Source organism: Equus przewalskii, chromosome 1 (assembly GCF_037783145.1).
Source record: "Equus przewalskii isolate Varuska chromosome 1, EquPr2, whole genome shotgun sequence".
NCBI lineage: Eukaryota > Metazoa > Chordata > Mammalia > Perissodactyla > Equidae > Equus > Equus przewalskii.
Genome location: NC_091831.1, coordinates 168,591,366 through 168,615,588, shown reverse-complemented (window position 1 = coordinate 168,615,588; position 24,223 = coordinate 168,591,366). Strand labels below are relative to the sequence as shown.

Below are 24,223 nucleotides of genomic sequence, written 5' to 3'. Positions count from 1 at the left end.
AGGACAAATAGAAAATAAAAACAAGATGGTAGATTTAAAACCAATTATATTGATAATTACATTAAAAGCCAATGAAAACAAGAGGACTGTCAGACCCAGTGATACACTGTCCCTAAGAAACTACATTAAACATAAAGATACAGATAGATTAAAAGTAAAAGGATGGAAAAGATATACCACATAAACATTACTCAAAAGAAAATACCATTGGCTATATCAATATCACACAAAGCAGACTTCAGAACAAGGAATATTATGAAACATTAAGAGAATGCTTCATAATAATAGGTCAGTTCATAAAGACATAATCCTTATTGTATACATAACTAAAAGAATTTCAAATCATATGAAGTAAAATCTAAAAGAAGTGAAAGGAGAAAGAGACAAACTACAATCATGACTGCAGACTTCAACAGTACTTTTTAAGTAATTAAAAAAAAAGTCAACAAGAAAATCAGTAAGGATATACAAGACTGGACCTATACTCTTAAAGAACTGGACCCAACTAACATAGAATCCTTCAAGCAACAGCTTAATAAACATTGTGTTCAAGGACTCATGAGACATTCTTCAAAATAGACAATATTCTCAATAAACTTACACTAAAATCAAACTATTTGTTTTCCAATGGCAATAGAATTAAACTAAAAATGAATGACAAAGATATCTGGACAATATTTACAAATAAAACACTTCTAATAACCAATGAGTTAAATTTTAAAAAATAAATAGGGAAATTACAAAGTATTCTGAACTCAATGAAAATGGAAACAACACATTAAAATCTGTGGCATGAAGCTAAAACAATGGTCGGAGGAAAATTTTTAACATTAAATATTATGGTAGAAAAGACTGGTTGAAATCATTCATGTAGGCTTCCACTTTAAGAAACAATGAAGAAACCAAATGAAAGCAGAAAGAAGGAAATAAAAAGTAGAATTCAATGAACAAAAAAATGAACAAAAGAGGAAAATCAGTAAAACCAAAAGCTGGTTCTTTGAAAAGATCAATAAAATTGATAAACCTCTAACGAGAGGAAAAAAAGACACAGATAAGTAATACTAAAAGAGAACACACCACTACAGATGCTACAGGCATTAAAAGAATAAGGAATTTTATAAACAACCTTATACCAATTTGGGTGAAATGGGCAAACTCCTCAAAAGATGCAAACAACCAGTGCTTACTCAACATGAAATCGAAAATCTGTATAGCCCTCTATCTATTAAAAGAATTTAATTCATAGTTAAAAACCTCCTCACAAAATTCCAGGTTCAAATAGTTTCACTAGTGAATTTTACCAAAATTTAAGAAAGAAATATTACTAATTTTATACAAACTTTTGCAGAAAATAGACTCTGTCTATGATGCCAGCTTACTCTAATACCAAACCAGACAAACACAAGAAAACTACAGACCAATATCCCTCGGGATGCAGAAATCCTTAACATTTTAGCAAACTGAATCAAGCAATATATAAAAAGGACAAAACGTTATGACCAAGTGGTGTTTGTCCCAGGGATGCAACGTTAGTTTAATATTTGAAGATCAATTAATATAATTCACCATCTAAACAGACAAAAAAGAACCATATGATCAACTCAACAGATGCAGAAAAATCAGATGACAAAATCAATACCCATTTTGGGTAAAAATGAAGCAAATTAGGAATAGAAGGGTACTTCTCTACCTGATAAAGAGCATCTACAAAAAACCAATGGCTAATATTATACTTAATGATGAAACACTGGGTTCTTTTTGAGGTGATGAAAATGTTCTATACCTTAATTGTGGTGATGCTTACATGACTGTAGAGTTATCAAAACTAATAATGTACAATTAAAATTTGTGAATTTTACTGTATGTAAGTTATACCAATAAAGTTGATTTTTAAAACTACCATAATATTTTCTTCAGGGTTGTTTAAAAAAAGGGTTACTCCTTTAAAAAAGGGTGCTAATTATAACAATAAAAGTACTGCTCTTTTATATCACTATGTCTAAGGATCTACAAATAGTGAAGTACAACTTTTAAATCATAGGTATTTGATACATATTTAAATTACTACAAGTTGAACCCTAAAAAGAAGATGGCTGTGCTAAAGTCCATATCGAGAATTCAATATTGAACCCTCAAGTAACTGGGAATTTCTGCTAAAATTGATTAGCATTAGTCAGTAATAAAATCAAACAATACACTACAACAAAAGAACTAGCTTTAATCTTTTATATGACTATTCCTGTAGTCTTATGGTACTTTAGTATATGTCTAACAAAGCACTTAAATATATAAATTACCTGTCAGGTGACTGAAACTGTGCTAAGAAATGGAGTAGAATTTCATTTTATCTTAAACTTGGAATTCATTCATTTTCCTCAAACCAAATCACTTAACTACCATGAAAACATTCAAGAAATGGGAATTTTTTTTTTTTTCTTAAGATTTTATTTTTTCCTTTTTCTCCCCAAAGCCCCCCCCGGTACACAGTTGTGTATTCTTCGTTGTGGGTTCTTCTAGTTGTGCCATGTGGGACGCTGCCTCAGCGTGGTCTGATGAGCAGTGCCATGTCCGCGCCCAGGATTAGAACTAACGAAACACTGGGCCGCCTGCAGCGGAGCGTGCGAACTTAACCACTCGGCCACGGGGCCAGCCCCAAGAAATGGGAATTTTTAATTATAAATGTAAAAAATGCTATCCATTATTACTTTATTTTCTAAGCACTAAAGAAAAGTATTTTCTAACTGCTCAGTCATATCTGTAAGGCCTAATTATATTACTAAAGAAAATGAGAATTCTTTAACCTCAAAGCAGGAAGCTAATACTATAAGAACCTCTGAATTTCTACTATGCTAAAGATAGACCAAAATATAGACAAGAAATTTGCCTAATGCACACCTTGTTGAAGGAAAAAACAAATTTAAGGGCATATCCAAAAGTAGGCTTTATAGTAATCAACACTTATTAAGAAAAGGGGGAAGATACAGGCTATTTCTGATATAATACTTGTGGGTAACAGGTATTGTCCCATATTCCATTCCTTTATTAAAACTCAAAGTCACTACTTGTCACCAGACAACGCAATATGTATAGAACTTAGCTAATAATCAGACTAAAGGGTAAGGCGTACATCTAAATAAAAATGAGCTTGACTTTTTAGATAGGACATGGCATCTTTGTTTGTTTTTTAAACAATGCCTGTTTATCAAAGGAGATCATTAAGAACAAATAAAGCTAAAATGGAATTAACTCGTTTTCAAATCATTAAATTCTGTAGTCCATTCAATCACCAAGATTTCACGATTAAAATGTTCATTTTAAATACACATAAACATGATAATATTCTGCCGTTATTCCCCTTATTCCCCACCTCTGACCAATTCAACCCTCAGATAAGTTTACACTGGACAAAGTAAACACAACAGCAGGCTTGTTTTTAAAATAATAAGGATATCTACACATTCTTTACAAATACAACTCAAACCATATAAACCATATCAAACTAGTGCTGCTGAATAAACAGTAACATCCCAAACAAGCTGCCTTTCATATATTCATAAGTACTGCCATGAATTAATTTTAAAAGAAATTCATGTGTAAATGGGTAGTAAGTAGATTTAAAAAATATTGAAAACTTTCAAATTATTGATTTAAACCATAATTACCTATAATTAAATAGTAGCTTAATTTAATAATCAAGTTATTCTAAATTCCAGAATAAGGTAAGTTTAACAGCATTCGACTTAACCATTTATGAAAGAGAAGTCCAACAAAAGCGCAATTACTGGTCAGCCACAAAACTTCGTTCAAATATCAGATGGTTGCGTCTAGAGATAATACTCAAGACAATCAATTCTATTAATGAGAACTATACACTTTTTTCGAAACTTAGTTTTAACGAATCACGAACATTCCATAGACTGTTAGTGTAGCAAAGGCGAAATTTCCAATCAAATCTCTTGAAATGATACTTCTATCCTACCTGTATCTTCAATAAATTCCACACATTTTTCAACAAATAGTGGTATGGGCTTCTCAGCTGTAACCAGATCCTGGAGAGGCATCCCAAAGTAATTACTTTCCCAATTTCTGCGTGTTGGTGGAGGAATGTTCTTCGCTTTCTTTTTCTGCTATAAGAAAACACATTCAAGTTAAAACCAGTAGAATTAATTTCCTTCAGAATAACATTAGTATTAAGCAATGTAATACATGTTTTTGTATCAAAAGACATATTTAAAAGCCACATCCAACCTAAATGTCCATCAATATGGAACTCACTAAATAAATTCCACTAGAAAGCAGCAACAAGAGCAATGGGAAGAGACAAACGCGAACAGAAAAACTGGCTGACTAGAAGAAAGCGTTCCCTTTGGAAAATAATAAGAAACTGGATACATAGGGAGATTAGAAAAGATCATTTTTCAATGCCAATGCAAAGAAAAAACTAGGAGTGAGCAATGCTCAATTCAGTTTAGGTGTGTCCTGTCAACTTTCTTTGGTCTTTCGGGCAGGTCCAAGTAAGGTTTTTGTGTACAGCTATATTTGTGAGACCGTAATATAGCTTTAATTATTGATTTTATAATGAAGCTATGTAACTCCATAAACTTTTAGTCCCAACATTTGTTCCTTCTGATTTTCCCATTTTCTTCCAATCCAGTGACTCTATTTCCTAAATGTTAAGATAATTTTCATAATGAACAAAACATTTTCACAACTGTAAAAACAAAATTAAATAAGAATTTTCAGAGTTTAACTTCAATCTATCATTGGGAGAAAATGGGTTCTTAACCAGGGAGTGAACTTCTCAAAAACCTAAGGAAGGACTATCTGTATTCAACTGTTACAGAGATTCTGAGTCGGTCTTCATGGAGTAGGGTGTAGTAAGCATCTTTACAGATGATTCTGTTGTGTACCCCTAGTTGAGAACCTCTAAAATACAGGAAGATGAGTAAGTTTTCAGGAATTCAAAGACGTAAGAGCACTTTTATTGACAGCTCTCGTTCCTTCTTCAGTCTAATTTTATCTACAAACTTTTATTTTTCTCCGGTATAAATCACAAACCTATTCATATTCATGATAAGCATCATCGATGACTTACAAATAGGATAACATACCATTTCTAATGAGAAACGGGGAGGTGAGGGAGGGCGCACAGGCAGAGGTTTCAGTGCCTAAAGCAACAATCCTCATCTTAATTTCCCATTTTTTTTTGAAGGCGTCTCCTTTGGATGGATCCTTTGATGTATTCTTCCAAGTCTCCAGATAGCTTGAAAAATTAACTAAGTCCTTTCTTCAGTTTCAGGTTGCTCCACCTAGCAAACTTCCAGAGCTCATGAAATCCAACTTCTAAATCCTCATAAACTATCACTCTCCGGTGATACAGATTACATACAACTCTGGCACGTACAGATTAAATACAATATAACTCAGTGTCTAGAATATTGCCAACAAAGCACTGGAATGTTTGATCTGTCTCAAGACCTAACCCACCAAGTCAATTAGGTGGATCCTTACTTCTTATACAGTTCTCTCACTACCACCACCACCAAAACAAAACAATGTATAAGAAAGTGCAAGTTAAGAGACTAATTTCAAAGCTGAGGGATACAGTGGCTGAGTCCTCATTCTCAGGAGCACTAAGGTGCTTCCTAGCCTGCAAACTACTAGCTTTGGATTAGAAAAGTGAAAAGTGAGGCAAAGATATACGTGTTTTCTTTAGAGACAATACAGTGGTGAAAAAGATTACACGTAGGTCGATTAATGAAAATAGCAAGGCCTAGCCTATGACAGGAGCAACAGGAATGAAGAGATAAAAAAAAATCTGCAATGATACCTAAAGAATACAAAGTTGTAAGAAAAGTAAGTTAGCTAGTCCTAAATGTTCCAACCAACTCTTAAGAAACCCTCTTTTTTAATACTGCCCTTTAGGAACCAACCTAAACTCTCATATGACTCTGAAATCATTCCACCCTTACCCTTGGGGTCACAAGGGAGAGGAAAAAGTAAAGTGTAAACTTTATCTAGGAAGCCCCAGATACTCTACTAAGATTGGTAAGTGGAGACAGGTAAGCAAAATAAGGTAGATTCTCTGGCTTATACTCAGGAAATATCCCCCAAGATCCATAAAGTTACAAGGGCAAATTACTTAATTCTGTAGTTACACCAAGATTCAGGGCTAGTAATCTCGTGTCTGCAAAAACATATCCATGGTAAAATAAACATTTCATTCACAAATAATGTAAACAATGGTGTCCAGCAGATATTAAAAACAATCATTAGTATAAGAGTAAACAGAACCAGGAAAAAGTATATTAACAGCTCTTTCCAGAAACTGCTCTCCCACTTCAGTAATATCAGCGACACAGTAAGGGAGGGCATCAATGCAACATCTTCAAATAAATACTATAATCAATAGCATTAAAAAAGAACACAATACCTCAACTGCTTCATGTGCAACCAACAAACTGAAGAAAACTTAAGTAGCAAAAAGCAGTTGACTAGGGTTTCAAAGAACCAATCCAGGAAAAAAGGAAAATTTGGACTTCTCTATTCTGTTAAATTTAAGATGGGATTCTTGAAATAAAAGATTAAAGAAGAAATGAGACAAGAGAAATGAAATGCGAAAAAACTGAAGAAAAACCCATCAAAGAAATGAAAATCTCTTTAGTAAAAGACTCAATATGATTGAAAAGATCAGAATAAAATGTAAAAAAGATCACCAGTTTCACCAGGCTTAAAAAAGAAGTCTCAATCCTCCTCTCGTTAGGTACCTGCCCCATAATGCTACTCCTTTTGCAGACAGACTGCAGAAGTCATCTCCTTCCATTCCCTCTTACATGTACTCAAATTAGTCTCTCACTCTCATCACTCCACTAAATCTGCTCTTATTAAGGTCATCAATGATCATTTTGCAATAGCTAGTTCTCAGCTCTCATCTTACCAGACCTTTCAGCAGTCACTCTCTTCACTGGACTTACAGGAGACCACCTCTAATACCTCACTCACTCTCCTCTTATTAGTCTCCTTTGCTGGTCCTTCCTTGCCAACCTCGTAATACTGTGAACACCCCAGACCTCAGTCCCTGATTGTCTTTTCTCAACATCTATCCTCACCCTCTTGGTACTATCATCCATACGCTGATGACCCAAATTAATACTTCCAGCTCAGCTCTTGCTCCTGAACTATAGACTCACTTCAAACATTCTGTCACCCTCACCTGAACATCTAAGAGATATTTCTTTCTTACCATGTGCAAAACTAAACTCCCGATGATTTCCTTAAAATGTGCTCTATCCAGAGCTGTCTCATCTCAGCTGCTGGCAACTCCATCCTTTCAGTTGCTCAAGCTAAAAATTTTAGAGTCATCCTTGATCCCTCGTTTTCTCTCTCATTTTACTTCCAATTGCTAAGCAAATGTATTAGATACAGAATCTTAACCGTCCTCACTAACTCCTTGGTCCAAAAAGCTATCACTTCACACATCTAGATTATTGCACTGACTGCTCAATCAACGCCCCCTGTTTCTACCACCATACCCTACAGACCATTCTCGACAAAGCAACCAGAATAATAGTGGTTCCACAAGTAACGGCCTTGCCGTATACAATCTGCATGACTTGAACCCTCCCTCTTTATATTCTGACCTCATTTTCCTCCATTTTCTTAATCACTTACTCTCTCCTTCCAACCATGTGGCTTACTTGCTTTTTTTAACATGCAAGGCATACTCCTGACGTAGGACTTTTGCACTAGTTGTTTCCTTTACTTTCTCAATGAGGCCTACACTAATCACCCTATTAAAAACTGCAATCTTACTGCCTGTCTTCCTCTAGCTCCTGCCTGGTACTCTCAATCTATCTTACAATGTTTTTTCTACCCATAACACTATATAATTTACTCATGTATTATTTTTTTCATGTCCTCCTACCACAATTTAAGCTCCACACAATGACAGGGATTTTCATCTGCTTTGTTTACCAACACACTCCAAAGACCTGAAATACTGTCTGTGAAAAAGAAAAGAACAAAGATATTTGAGGTCTCTTCTGAAATAATGACCTCAATTTATAGATTGAATGATCTCACTATGTACTAGGAAAGATAAACAACAAATAGGAGTGAACCATCAAATTACAGACATATCACACTGAATTCAGTAAGCTTCAAAGAATCTTAAAGGTATCTAGGCAGAAGAAACCAATGACCAAAACTGGAGGGAAAATATCAGGCTAGCTTCAAATTCTCAGGCAAACTGGAAAGTCAGTAGACTCATCTATAGGAATGTTCGTGGAAAAAGGATGTGTCAAGAATTCTACACTTAGCCAGTACATCAATCGTCTGTGTAACAAGCAACTACAGATTTTTTTTTTGAAGTTCTCAAATAAGTAATAATTAACATACAAATTACAACACCCTCAAACTCCTTCTGAAGAATGTTTAAACACATGATGAAACATAAATAATAAAGAACTTATATTTGGAGAACTTGTGCCATGAAAAACATAAGAATGAACACTGTATATGATTAAACATCAAACTAACTCTAAGTTACAGTGGTATGGCTATTAAATAGAATATAACCTACAATTTTGTGGGTAAAGCTACAAACATAATTTCGTAACACGCCAGAACCAAAAGCCTCAACCTCCCCTAAAGGTTGTGGGTGTATATAGGAGATAATGTAATTATGCTAATGAATGACAGGGTATCATGATATACTATGGGGGGAGAGGATGATAAACTGAAATAGGTGTTCAATATAAAGTTAAAGATAAAAATAAGCAACACACAACACACAAATTAATAGTTCCTTCATTTTTCTATTTCTTTGCTACTGATTAATAGAAAATGAGAAAAGCAAACTGAAACTTATAAAAATAAATAGAGGGGTGATGCAGCAGTTAAGTTCACACGTTCCACTTCTCGGCGGCCCAGGGTTCGCCGGTTCAGATCCCGGGTGCAGACACGGCACCACGTGGCACGCCATGCTGTGGTAGGCGTCCCACATATAAAGTAAAGGAAGATGGGCATGGATGTTAGCTCAGGGCCAGGCTTCCTCAGCAAAAAGAGGAGGACTGGCAGTAGTTAGCTCAGGGCTAATCTTGCTCAAAAAAAAAAAAAAAAAGAAATGGAATAAGATTAGCTATAAAATATTCTCCAACTTTGTAAAAACTAAACTTGACTAACCACTTGCCATTTAAACAAAGAGAATCCTAAGAGTTGAAAATAAAAGGATGGGAAAAGTAATGATTTTTTGTGTTTAAAAGAGTAATGTTAACTTTGGAGTTGTCTTCCACGCAAAAAGCTTTGAACTATACAAAGAATTACCCCTATTCCCTATTCCTTTTCTCTTATACCATCAATCTGTCCCTCTCCTGGGTCATTCTTATAAACACATACTCTCTAATATCTCTCATCTTTAAAAACAAACACAAAAACCCTTCTTTGACCCCACACTGACCTCTAGTTACTGCTCCAATTCTTGCTCCCTTTCACAGCAAAACTTCTTAAAGATGTCATCTACATTTATCATCTCTACTTTTTACATCCCATTCCTTCTTCAACTTACTTCCATCTGGCCTTCTCTTCCATTCCATTAAGCTGCTTGTCAAGATCAGATATGTCTACACTATCAAATGAAAAAGAAACTTTTCTCTTCACCCTTCTTGAGCTCCCAGCAACATTCTTTCTTAACTACTTCCTCTTTCAACACTTGCTCTCTTGGCTCAGTTCTACTTCTAGTTTTTCCTCTTTTTTCTCATCAAGGATTCCTTTCTCAGTTTCATCTGCCAACAATTCTTCCCCGGTCTATCCAAACTCAGTTCTGAGCCCTCCCTTCTTCTCTAGCTGTACTCTGCCCTTAGGTGAATTTATCTAATCTCTAAATTCTTTTATGTCCTGATAACTTTTCCTCTGAGTACCAGACTCATACATCTAGCTTTTATACTTCCACTGGGATGTCAACATAGATATTTTAAACGTAACATAAAAAGGACAAAACACGTGTCTTGACTGCTTCTGGTCTAAAACCTTTGACCCTTAGTCTTCAATATCTCAGTAAATCTACCCAGTTGCTTACACCAGAAATCTAGGAAGCAACCTTGATTTTCCCTTTTCCCTTACTCTCCACAGCAAAGGCATAAGACGCCCTGCTGGTATAAACAGGAACCAGGGAAGGACTTTACCATGTTGAGATTTCTGTTACTAAATATACAAAGTACTGTTGGCTTATTTACCAGTTTATGCAAACAGTTTCATTATACCTAATTCTTTATTCCTATACAAGTCACTATATAACTGTGCCTAACCTTAAGCATCTGAACCTAATAAAACCAGGATTCACACAAAATCATGATTACTTATTATAAAATTAAAAGAAACATTAAGAAGCCAACTCTATGTCAATTCCTTTGGACTCAGAACAGTGTGTAAGAACTGAGCACCTACCATGTGCATATATCATGTTAGGTGTTACGCAGGATAGAAAAATCAGTGGAAATTAATGCCCACAAGAAACATACAATCTATTATGAAAAAAGACGTCACTACCATTTAATTAATAGCACATACAGAACAGTATATGATTAAGTGTCAAAATTAGATGTAAGATTTAAACCCAGACTTCAAAAAACAGAACTTACAAAAGAAGAGACGAGGTTGGGGACATTTCTGGAATTTAGAAAGAATCTAGTCTGTAAGTCATTTACTCATCTAAACATTTGGGTGCCTACTCTATGTCAACATATGCACACAGAAATCACTGCAAACTGCCATTTATTCACTGCTTACTATATATTAGGTACTTGGTAATATTATATGCATAATCTTAATCATTACAACAGCTCTGAGATAGCTACTATTTTGCATCTATTTCAACATACCTGGAACTAAAAAGTATGTACAGGACTAATGAGGGGAGAAGGTAGGCAAGGGCCCGAGTGCAAGTGGCTCCAAGGTACCTAACTAAGGAATCTGAACCTTATAAAGAGGCTACAAATATAATTTGTAGGGAGAAAGATTAATCACTTCTATTTTAGTAATATGCCTCAGAAAACAACATAAAAGAATAGTTTGAAGCAGGGGTGAACTGGAGACACAGAAACTTATTAAAAAGCTATTGCACCCCCATGCTGTGAGGACAGAGAGAAATTGGATCCACCACACATTGCTGGTGGGAATTTAAAATGGTACATCCACTCTGAAAAGAAGTTTAGCAAATTCTTATAAGACTAAATATGAAATTACCATAAGACCCAGCAAATCCACTCTTGGGCATTCATCTCAGAAAAATGAAAGCTTACATAAAAATCTGTACTCGATGGTTCATAGCAACTTTATTCATAAAAGCCCCAAACTGGAAACAACACAGATGTCCTTCAACAGGTTAAAAAACTGTGGTAAATCTACACCACAGAATATTAGCAATAAAAAGGAACAAACTATTGATCTATACAACTTGACTGAACCTCAAGGGAATTGTGCTAAACAAAAAAAAGACAATCCCAGAAAGTTACATACTGTATGACCCCATTTATATAACATTCTGAAACTGGCAAAATTATGAAATGAAAAATGGAAAACAAATTAGCAGCTGCCAGGGGTTACAGATGGGAGGGAGTGAGAAGATAGGAAAGTGGGGTTATAAAAGGACAACAGGAGGGATCTGCTGGTGATAGAACTATTTTCCATCTTGAGTGTGGTGGTAGACACAAAAACCTACGCATGTGAAAAATTGCATGGAACTAAATAAATACACACAAATGAGTACAAGTAAAACTGGGGAAATCTAAATAAGATCTGTGGATCATATTAATGTTAATACCCTGGTTGTGATATTGTACTATAGTTTTGCAAGATGTTACCTTTGTGGGAAACTAGGCAAAGGGTGCATGGGATCTCTGCATTATTTCTTACAATGGCATGTCAACCTACAATTATCTAAAATTAAAATGATTTTAAAAAAAGGTCATTAATATAATCCAAGAAGTTACGACAATTTCAACTAAGACTGTGACAATGAAATGGAAACATCAGTCAAACAGGATAAATAGCAATAGCATGAAAGTTTGGCACACAGAAGCTCCTTCCTGAAAACAGGGTGAGGACAGGCAAGTAAAATATGTGACCTATGAGAAAAAACCTGTCTTTCCTAATGAGGAGGTACAAACATGCCTTGTATGTTTCACACAAGACAACTTCATAGGAATCTCCTTAAAGACCACACTCTGCTACAGAGGTTTTCTCAACTTCAGTATCATTGACATTTTGGGCTGTATAATCCTCTGTTGTCAGAGACTGTCAATGAATTGTAGGATGTTTAGTAGTAGCATCCCCGGGCTCTTTCCAATAGGTACCAGTAGCAACTCCTCAACCCAGTTGTGAGAGCCAAAAATGTCTCCAGACATTGCCAGATGCTCCCTGGAAGGCAAAACTGACCCTGGTCAAGAACCGCTGTGCTAGGCTAATAAAATCAAGGCCAAGAACTCAAGTTTGGGAGATGGCTACAGCCATACTCCTGGGAAGTTTGAGAATTTTAACTTTAAAAAAAGGTCAATACATAACTCAAGATTGAGAAACAGTATTCTAGGGTACAGAAAGAAGAATGATAATCATAAATGCTCTCAAAAAGCTGACAATGTAGTAAGAAAAACAAAACTTCTTGAACTCCAAAGCGATAAAACCACTATAAACTGATTACTTTAGGTGGGAGGAATAAGCATTACACCATAGCATAACACATCAGTCTAAGAAAGAAGACTTTAGTGGGAGCCAGGCCTCCATGAAGGTCTTCTTAATCCTTTTTTTTTTTTTAAGTCTATAAAAGCTGTAGGTGCTGGCTGAGAGTCCAAACACACTTTGGAAATCAGGAGTTGTGAAAGCTCTTGCACATCCTTTAAGTTAACACTAGGTGAAAAGAGTGAAAATAACTGAGGGTAAATAAATGTGGTCTGGGTTCTTGTATACACTAACAGACAAACTGGTTCTAGCGTTGATTCATCTCTAAGATGACATCTTCCTACAAAGCATTTCAACATATGTTATCCACCTGGCAGGTATTTTATTAATGCCATTAATAACTTCACTAACAAAAAACAAACCTGGAGTCACCAGGAGAGGGTCCTAGCAAAATATCTAGCTATTCACGCGAATAATGGGTGGATTTCTTCTCAGCTTCTCCAAATACATATGTTTTAAGTGTACTCAGATGAAAATAAGTTTTATACTATACCCAGTATTTCATTCTTAAAACCACTGTTTCTCCCTTTGCTTCCCATATCATCTGGTAGGTACTTTCTGTCAGTTAAATGGTTGCCAACCAGATGCTCAGTAAAGAAGGAAGAAAAATTTCAGTGTCTTCCTCCTCCCTCACATCAACAGAGGTTCTTAAGTTAGGGTCCACAGCTTTAGGAAGTATATGAACCACTTAAAAACTCCAGTAAAACGGGCATCTGCATTTTTCCAGGGAAAATACCCAAACCTTTCCCCAGATATTCAAAGGCTAAGAACAATTTCCAAAAAGCTCAAAACAATTACTTTATACAAAGTATGCAAAGTGGACAGACTTTTATTGGACAAAGTTAGATACAACCACAAGATCACTTTTGTCATAGCCTTATATTTTATTCTAAGAATTAGAAACATCAAAAATTGTTACTTTTTTGAGTCAGCCCTGATGGCCTAGTGGTTAAAGTTCGGTGCACTCCACCTTGGCGGCCTGGGTTCGGTTCTGGTGCACAGAAGCACATCACTCATCTGTCAGTAGCCATGCTGTGGTGGTGGCTCACAAACAACCAGAAGGACTTACAACTAGAATATACAACTATGTACCAGGGATTTGGGGAGGGGGAAAAAAAAGGGAGAGGAAGGTTGACAACAGATGTTACCTCAGAGCAAATGTTTCCCAGCCAAAAAAAAAAAAAAAAAGGGCAAAACTGCTATAAAAAAATTACTACTTTTAAAAAGCAGTCCTCCTTCCACTGGGGTTTCTCTTTACACAGTCATAGGCCAAGTCCTATTTACTTGAGGACTCTCTCACATCAGCTGAGATGATAAGAAAACATTACAGAGCTACAAATCATAAAACTATACCTACTACAGAAATAACTCTTCTACGGTTGAGTGGGATAATGTGTAGTATATCACATTTTGGAGTACAAAAACTTGACAACCTTATAAACTTGCCTATAAGTCTTGCAATAGTAACAATTGTCCATTGACAAAAATTATAATAAGAACACAATATTCTATGTTACAGGAGTTAAGTGCCTTCTCAATATATTAGCTAAATATATTCTAACAATTATAATTAACGTGTGGCAGAAATAAGAGTAATTTTAATAATTTGTGCTATGGCAGTTTTTGCTAAATATTCAATATGCTATGAAAGCTAAGAAAAAATGTTTGAATAGAAAGCCACACTGGCAGCCAGCCCTGTGGCCAAGTGGTTAAGTTCCCACTCTCCGCTTCAGTGGCCCAGGGTTTCGCTGGTTCGGATCCTGGGCATGGACACGGTACCACTCATGAGGCCATCCTGAGGCAGTGTCCCACACAGCACAACCAGAGGCACTCACAACTAGAATAGACAACTATGTACTGGGGGGCTTTGGGGAGAAGAAAAAGATAAAAGAAGATTGGCAACAGTTGTTAGCTCAGGTGCCAATCCTAAAAAAGAGAGAAAGCCACCCTGAAGAAATTTACATTTGCTTTTAAATTAGTGAAAACAAGCAAAACACTGACACAATCATTTAAATTAAGTCTCATTAGAATACATGAATTAGAAATATACTTTAAACATAATTTAAAAATTGACCAAGTAATTACATTTCAATCTGAATTTGAAAAGTAATAAATCATGGCCAAACAGTCTGCACAGAACAAATTCAAAGATACAGCAAATAGTATATATAGGCAAGAAGTACTCACATTACATATCCACACTTACATAATATCATAAATTGATGTAGCCAACACCAGAAATGCTACTAAAGAAACCAGTTTTAACTTTAGGAGAAATTTTTGTAACACCATAAAACTAATTAATCAGAGGTAGACCAATTTAGCCAATGAGCTAGTAAGAAAACAAGAAACGATTACTAAAGAATGCCTCACTAAATGCTTTTCCAAAGAGAGATACAAAAGAACCAGAAGTTTTGCTAACCTTGCTGAAAACATAAAATGTTTAATTTTCAACAAAATCAATTTTACTAGACTGAATTCCACGAGAGCAGAGCCCATTACCAAGTCATCCCTGTATCATCTTTAGCTTCAGACAGTGTTCAGGCATAGTAGGTATTCAGTAAGATGCTTGTTGAATGACAGTTTGAGTCAAAATAAATTGCAATTATTACACAAATACATAAATGGTTCTTTTACTATCACTACAAAAACAACAGAGTCATATATTCATACTAACTTCAAGTGATCACAGTACAACATACTGTGCTAGGCCACACAGATCAACTATAAACAAGATACATATCTTGCCTGTAGTGTAGACATTGTGGTTTCCATCTCTTAGAAATTATCACAATTTGGGGGAAGCCAACTTCATGCAGAGCTCTAAGGATAAAGGCTTGGGCCTACATTCAATAGCATAATTCTATTCCCCTGGCCAGGGTGTACTGCTTAGGAATGGATACAGGACCCAACTCAAGGCAAACAAACTAGAAAAGACGCTGGTTGAGGGGTCTGGGAAAGGAGCTTTCTCATTTTTCTGAACATACTTCCTTTACAAAAGTAACCATCACTCTCTCCCCTAAGGAAGTGTCTGTAAGGCAATAATGGATACCCTGTATCAATGCCAAGAAATCTAACCAAGGTACTGCCCCCAAATAGGTAAAATATAGAAAATCTGAAAGTTTCAAGCACTTCCAAGACTTTGTTAAATGGCCTTGCTTATCAAAGTACAGTCCTACCCTATCTGTATCTGATCTGTAAATACTGCTCTTTCTATAGTAACCTTTATTATCCAATGTTTATTTAGCCTTAATTAAAATTCTTTCAAGCATCTAGTTTCTCTCAGTGAACACTGGCAGTCCATTAAATGACTGTCAAGAGGTTCAGTGACATACACTAAAAACAAAAGCAAACTTACCCTATAACTTATACATTTTGATATAGAAAAAACAACAGTTGCATACAGACATACTTTCATACATTTCATTATTTTTATATCTGCAATGAACAATTTATGGATCAAGAGAAAATTCTGGTCAGCACTGTCTGGTTAACAACATTTTTAAAAGGCATTTTACCTAATAAAGACTCTGAGGTTCTAGAAGTTAGAAGTCAAATAATTCTAAATGAATGGTTTACTACATTCTAAGGGACCTACCATATTAATAGCATGGTATTGATTCACTATTTACTAATACTAAGTTAAATTAACATTTTGTGACTCAATATATGTAGATATCTCTTCAGTTTTTTAAAGAAAACAGACCTATTTCGGTATTCTTCCCCAAACAGGCTCCAAATCCTATTACAAAAGATAAAGCAGCAGAATCTTCTAAGATACTAGCTGATAGTGAGGTTTAACAAGAGGGGAGCAGTAAAATACAAAGAATATGGACTGAAAGGAAGACTTGAAAATAAAACAGGAATTGGTAGCTGCTGATGTAAATAAGAGGATAAAGAGATTCAGGACATGGAAACAAGATAGAAAAAGAATTTAAAAAGAAGTTGAAAACAAAAAATCATCAGAATACCAGCTTACTCTAATGCACCATAAAATTTACCAAGTATTTTACTATCTGAATCAAGCTGACAGCACTGAAACAGATACTTAAGAAAAATTGAACCAGCTTAAATAACAGGTATACCTCACTTTTTGGGATAGATATGTTAAAAACTGGCAGTTTTACCAATACAACTAAAATGTTCTCATTCAGTTCATTCTCTTAAAGCACTATTTTTCAAACACCTGTAGGACATGAAATCAATTCAGTAGGTCACAACCAGCACTTTTTTTCACTGTAAAAGACTAGAAAATCAAAATAATGTATACAGTAGAGGTAAGTATTGTTTTGTGAGATTTCCTTTACGTAAAAATATTTGTGTATAATGGGGCATGATTTCACAAACAATAATTCTCACTGATGATTGTAATCAAGAAATGTCTCAGAGGTTTTGTTCCCATAACTAACACTAAACTCATTTTGAAGTAGAGAATAAAAGACAATCAAGCATAAAGCCTTCTCTGACTGGCAGGAATGACAACTAAGCCCAGTTTAAGAGAAAGAGACCCCTGAGCCTTCCTAAGATGCCACTAATGCCTAAAAGTTATGATTTTCCAGGTGTCAAGGGATCTGAGAAGATTCCGAGACTATGGCTCTCATCTTGGAATCAAAAAACAAAGGTAAACAGAATGATCCTTTCTCTTGGAAGGAAAAAAACCAAACAACAGCAAAGAAGTGCATAAACTCAGGATCGGAAATCACTAGAGTACATATTTAATCTAAAATGAGTCAGGAAACTAAACCAGCAAATGGGACAAAAGACTGTTCTGAAATACACCCAGAGTATACTGGGATATTTCAGGCCTCATGTACACTATAACAGCATTTATTGAGCACTGCTATAGGCCAGGCACTTGAAAAAACACAGTTCCAATTTCTACCACAATTTCAAGAGAAATATTATAATTCCTAATTTAGAGATGAGCGGATCAGCTAAGAAAGGGTAAGTGATTTATTCTTACTGTCTACTTACTGTTCTTAAGGATCATCTCTGCTACTTGGCCATTCGACACTGGCAGTTTTACAAGGCTCTGTTAGGCTACTCCTCTGTATTGGCTCCCTAGGTCATTTCATCTACTGCCATCTCTACTTCATTGTCTCCTAAATATGTATCTCCAACTCAGACCTTTCCTCTGAGGACCTGTACATCTAACTGCCAAAGTGACATCTCCACTCAAACTCTAAAACCAAAGTTATAATTTTCACTCTCCAACTCCAAACCTGGTAAATTTCCAACATCATAACATCATAAACAGTCTCATTACGATGAAGTCACAGAAGCTAGAAACCAAGGAGACATCTTTCCCATCTCATTCACCATCCTTACCCTTTCCCCACATATGCAATATATCATCAAATCTTATAGATTTTAAGCATCTCTCAAATCCATCCCATTCTATCCATTCCCACCATTCTCCTTCCCCACTCCAACTACTCAACTTTCACCATGATTTGTTCAGACTACTGTAACATGCCAACAGGTTTTCCATATCACTCCACACATTCTCCACACCAAAACCAAGTGATTTCAAATCTACTCCCTGTCTAGTTTCAAATTACTCTTAGGCAAAATAACAAAAATTCCTAACACTACTAAAAAGGTCTGAGTCTAGCCCCAACTCTTAAGTCTCTCCTCTTACCATTCTGTCCCACAGAACAGGGGTCAGCAAACTATAGCCTGGGGGCCCAATCCAACCTGCTGCCTGTTTCTGAAAACAGCCACACTCATTCATTTATGTATTGTGTATGGCTGCATTTGCACCGCAACAGCAGATCTGAGCAGTTGTAACAAAGGCAGTATTATCCTTGAAGCCTAAAATATTATCTGGCTCTTTACAGAAAGTATGCCAACACCTGCCTTCAATCAATGACCAGCCACAGTGACCTCCTTTAAGAACATACCATGTTCCCTATTACCACAAGAACATTTTATTCATTCAGCCTTAAATATACTTCCATCCACCCAACAACTCCCCTAGTTAACTCTACTCATCATCAGATCTGACTTAAAACGACACTTCTCAGGGAGGCCTTTCCTCACCCTCTGAACTAGCACATCCCAATTCAAATTAGCCACATTTCAGGTGGTCCACAGCCTCATGTTCATGTGGCTACCATGTTGGAAAGACAGCTCCAAGTGAGAGGTCTGTAGGTTTCAGGGCTCCCTGTTCTATTGGTGAATGTGCCTATCCTTGTGCCAATACCATACTGTCTTAAATACTAAAGTTTTACACTATCTGATACAATAAGCACATACACATCACCACTCCACCTTGCCTTTCTTCTTCAGAAGTATGCTGGCCATTCTAGGTTTATACGGATTAGAATCAGTGTATGATATTTCTTGAAAACCCTTAAGACCTTGAATGAAACAACACTGAATCTGGAAATCAGTCTGAAGAAAAACGACTTCTTTATGGTATGCCATATTCATGGACAGGAAGGCAGTGGGCTCCCCGTTTATTTAGGTCTTCTTTAATGTCTTTCAATAAAGTTTTTTTTTTTTTTTTTTTTTTAAAGATTGGCACCTAAGCTAACATCTATTGCCAATCTTTTTTTTTCCCCTTCTTCTTCTTCTCCCCAAAGCCCCCCAGTACATAGTGTATATTCTAGTTGTAGGTCCTTCTGGTTGTGGCATGTGGGATGTCGCCTCAGCATGGCCTGATGAGTGGTGCCATGTCCGTGCCCAGGATCCAAACCAGCAAAACCCTGCACCGCTGAAGCGGAGAATGCAAACTTAACCACTCAGCCACAGGGCCAGCCCCTCAATAAAGTTTTATACTTTTCCACATAGAGGTTTGCACATAATGTAATAATTACTCCCAGGCACTTGATAACATACCATGCTTTTGTAAATGGTGTCTTCTCTATTTTTTCTAGTTGTTTATTGCTGATGTATAGAGATGCAACTGATTTTTAATTACAGAAGTTGTATCAAGCTATTTTGCTAACTCTTTTATTAATACTAATAACTTATCTGTGGATCCTTTTTGGCTTTTACTTAGACAATCATATCTGCCAGTAATGACAATTTTGTTACCTCCATTCCAATACTCAAGCTTTTAATTTTTTTTCTTATCTTACTGCTTTGACTAGGATCTCCACACAATACTGAATAGAAGTAGTGACAATATGTACCTTTTGTCTTGTTCCTGGTTGAAAAGGGAATCCACTTCCCCATTTAGGATAATGTTTACTGCAGATTTCATTTGTTTGGGTATTTGTTGATATCTTTTTTCAAGTTAAAGTCCTCATCTGTTAATAACAGCTTTTTCATAAATTTGTTAAAGTTTATCAAATATCTTTTACATTCTGTTGGATGCTTTTTGCTATCATACATCCAAAAACTCTTACCTAAAACCACTGGGGCAAAATATGTTTTTAGAATTCAGAAATTTTGGGTCATTATCCATAACGAACAGTACAAAAAATATCTACTATGTAACAATCCCAGTAAATTTTGGGTCAGTACCCTGTATTCAAATACATTAATATTTTTCAGTGAACTGTATGGCTATTCACTCTAAATAAGATAAACAATAATTCTAAGTAGGCTCACATAAGTTCCAGTTAGGTTTTGCCACCAAGAAGAGGTCAAATCAGGTTATGCTGCCAAGTTCTAAAAAAGAAAACTTTTGATTTTCAGAGGTTACCAGACTTCAGCATTGCAGTTAAGGGTCTGAGGACCTGTATTTTATTTAGGATTTGTGCATGTAGAGTCTTAAGTAAAACAGGACTATAATTTTCCTTTCTTATACTGTCCTTGTCTGGATCTGGAATTAAGGATGAACCAGATGACTGCAGAGAAGGAATTAAAGAATGCATTCTCCTGCTTTCTATTTTCTGGAACAGTTTGTAGAACACTGGAATGATCTGTTCCTTGAAAAGTCTCCTGTAAAATTATCTGGGCCTGGTATTTTTGTGGCAAGATGTAACTACTACTTCACAATTTATTTAATAGTTATAGAGGATTATTCAAAGCTTTCTTCTCTATGTAAATTGAACTTCTCTAGGCGTCTGTTAATTTTGACTAAACTTTCAAATTTGTTGACATAAAATTATTGATAGTATTCTCTATCTTTTTAATCTGATCTATCTGTAATTAAATTCCCCTTTTCATTCTTGGTGTTTATTTATCACTTCTTTTTCTGATCAACATTGTCAGACATTTGTCTATTTTTCTAGTCTTCTTAAAGAATCAACTTCTAGCTTTGCTAATTTCTCATTTGGTCCCTGAACCCCTATCACTTTAAAACTGAATGTGTACATCAGCCTCCTAGCTAGATATTCTAACGCTAGTCTATTCCCTACTTGTAACCTAAAGTCCAACACAACTTTCCTCACTGTTCAGCTCCTGCTTAACTAATGGTTTTTGGATTTAAACTAGCTCTTCAGTTTAGTAGACTCATGCAATGCTATTTCACAATACCTTGAATCAGGACAGTTTCCTATGGTATCTCAACTTGCATAGTCACAATTTTATGCTTCTGTACAAATGATTTTCCCCATCTAAAATATCTTTTCTCCTCCTGAAAGCTAACCGAAATACTCAAAACTGATGATGTACCTTTTCCATGAAGTTCTGTGAAACTAACTCCACACACTCTATGGTTATCTTTCATTCTGTATTCTCTTAATATTTATATTTGAACAATACTATCACAAAATAGTGTTCACACTTTTTAATTTAACAAATTTACCATGTGCCAGGCACTGTTCTAAATAAATATAAACTTGTTTCTCATAGCAGACCTAAGAAGTATGGTTATCTCCATTTTCCTAAATGGAGGTACAGAGAGTTTACGTATTGACACAGCTAGTAAGTGGCAGAGCCTGGATTCAAATCCCAGAAGTCTGGCTCTAGACCATGTGCTCCTAACTATTACACTGTGCTTCCTTAAATTGCTGTAGTGATACTTTCCTAACCCTGCCCCAAACACAAGGTACTGTCTCTTAAACTGACATTTAAGCTCTTTCAGGGATGCATGTCTTCAATTTTTTATATCCTTCACCAGCTTTTTGTACAGACTTAAGCATCTAGCAGGTTTTTAGTGAATGCTCACAGAACTGAAGCATAAGACAACTTCAATTACTCAAGTCCAGCTTACATTATAAAAATAATTTTTAGGCAACCTAAGCTGCACTAAAGTGCTCCAGCCATTCTGTAATGCTTAAAGGAAAAATAACACAGATGACAGTTAATTTTATAAATAGTTAGCCTTGGAGCAATCCAAGGCATTTCGCTGTGCACATACAGATATGAAGCCCTAAAATATAACTGTGGCACAAACTATCTATGAAATTGCATTGTAACCTATGGTTATCTTTTTAACACCACAGGTCCAGAAACCAAACATTTAAGGGACACTAGATTAAAAAATTACTTACAAGCAAAGGAAACCAGGAACAAAATGAAAAGACAACCCATCAACTGGGAGAAAATATTTATAAATTATATATCTGATAAGGGGTTAATCTCCAAAATATATAAAGAACTCACACAACTAAACTAGAAAAAAACCAAACAACTCAATCAAAAAGTGGGCAGAGGATACAAAGAGATATTTTTCCAAAGAACACATACAGATGGCCAATAGGCACATAAAAAGATGCTCAACATCACTAATCATCATGGAAATGCAAATCAAAACTACACTAAGATATCACCTACACCCATCAAAATAGCTATAATCACCAAGACAAAAAATAACAAATGTTGGAGAGGATGTGGAGAAAAGGGAATGCTCATACACTGCTGGTGGGAATAGAAACTGCTGCAGCCACTATGGAAAACAGTACGGAGATTTCTCAAAAATTAAAAATGAAAATACCATGTGACCCAGCTATCCCACTACTGGGTACTTATCCAAAGAACTTGAAATCAACAATTCAGAGAGACTTATGGCGCCCCTATGTTCACTGTAGCATTATTCACTGTAGCCAAGAAGTGGAAGCAACCCAAGTGCCACTGACTGATGATTGGATAAAAAAGATGCGGCGTATACACATACGTATACACACACACACACACACACACACACACACACACACGCTGGACTACTACTCAGCCATAAAAAAAGGACAAAATCATCCCACTGGCAACAACATGGATGGACCTTAAGGGTATTATGTCCAATGAAGTGAGCCAGACAGAGAAAGACAAACACTGTATGATTTCACTCACATGTGGAAGATAAACTAACACACAAAGAGAACAGTTTAGCAGTTACCAAAGGGGAAGGGGGTTAGCGGGTGGGTATAAGAGATGGAGTACACTTATATAGTAACTGACAAGTAATAACGTACAACCGAAATTTCATGTTATAAACTATTATTACCTAATAAAAAATTAATTTCAAAAAATTACAGATCTAAAAGCCTCTAAAATGGGGCTGGCCTCGTGGCCGAGTGGTTAAGTTCGCGCGCTCCGCTGCAGGCGGCCCAGTGTTTCGTCAGTTCAAATCCTGGGCGCGGACATGGCACTGCTCATCAGACCACGCTGAGGCAGCGTCCCACATGCCACAACTAGAAGAACCCACAACGAAGAATACACAACTATGTACCTGGGGGCTTTGGGGAGAAAAAGGAAAAAATAAAATCTTAAAAAAAAAAAAAAAAGCCTCTAAAATATAATTTCTCCAACTTTCTTAGAGTTCAACTATCATAATACATGAATCGAAAAACTAAAGCAATGCTATATAAAAGTGCAAGGAAATTCTAAAACATCTCTAAAAGTAAGACAGCTGAGACTACTGTGAGTTAAATCATCTGAAAGTAGATTATAAGGACAACTCAAAACCAACTCACCACTTCAATACAAGCGAGGGAAACACTGACATCAAATGAAAAGAAGTATACTATACCAAGTATTAAGTGGAATCAAATATACGAATCATTTGCAAGTGTGGAGGAAGAAAATCTAGGTCTGATTTTAGTTCCCATTTGTCTCTGTGGCCAGGAATAATAAAAATTAAAGACAAATTACTGTAGCCAGTGAACTTAAGATGCCAGTGACTGTAAACAGCACTATTATTTTATGTACCTCTAAAAGAGAAAAAAAATACATTGTTACTTAAATTATGACATACCATCAATTGTAAAACACATTCAGATTTAAGGGATATAAAAAAGTAAAAAAGAACAAAACATGGATTTTAGAATCAATGAAATACAGTTACATGACTAGCTAGGACAAATTAGGTGTGAAGAGATTTAATCTAATTCAAGGAACAATAACATTCAAGGAACATTATCATTAGTAAACTAACTGGAATCAGGGACCATGCTAAAATTTCAGATTATAAATATATATGTGGCACATTCCTTCCTTTCACAGTGCTCACAGTTAAGAAATTAACACTAAAAGTGCTATAGTAATAATAAATATCGAGTCATTGAAATACTCATGCCTTTTGAATCTAGTGACTCCACCGGTGTATGTTTACCCTAAAGAAATAATCCAAAAGGAACAAACTTTTATGAAAATTGGC

The 24,223-nt window shown here is 35.7% G+C and overlaps 1 protein-coding gene across 16 annotated transcripts in view; it reads right to left on the bottom strand.

Annotated features, from left to right (window-relative positions):
• ARHGAP5 (Rho GTPase activating protein 5) overlaps positions 1–24,223 on the bottom strand; it is a 128,378-nt gene that overhangs the window by 36,750 nt on the left and 67,405 nt on the right. For 12 of the 16 annotated variants that reach the window (XM_070587674.1, XM_070587673.1, XM_070587661.1 and 9 more), the window contains one exon: positions 3,980–4,127. In XM_070587674.1, coding sequence (XP_070443775.1) covers positions 3,980–4,127 — 148 coding nt within the window. The remainder of the gene's footprint in view (positions 1–3,979; positions 4,128–24,223) is intronic. The other 4 variants (XM_070587685.1, XM_070587690.1, XM_070587691.1 and 1 more) reach the window with 1 other exon arrangement.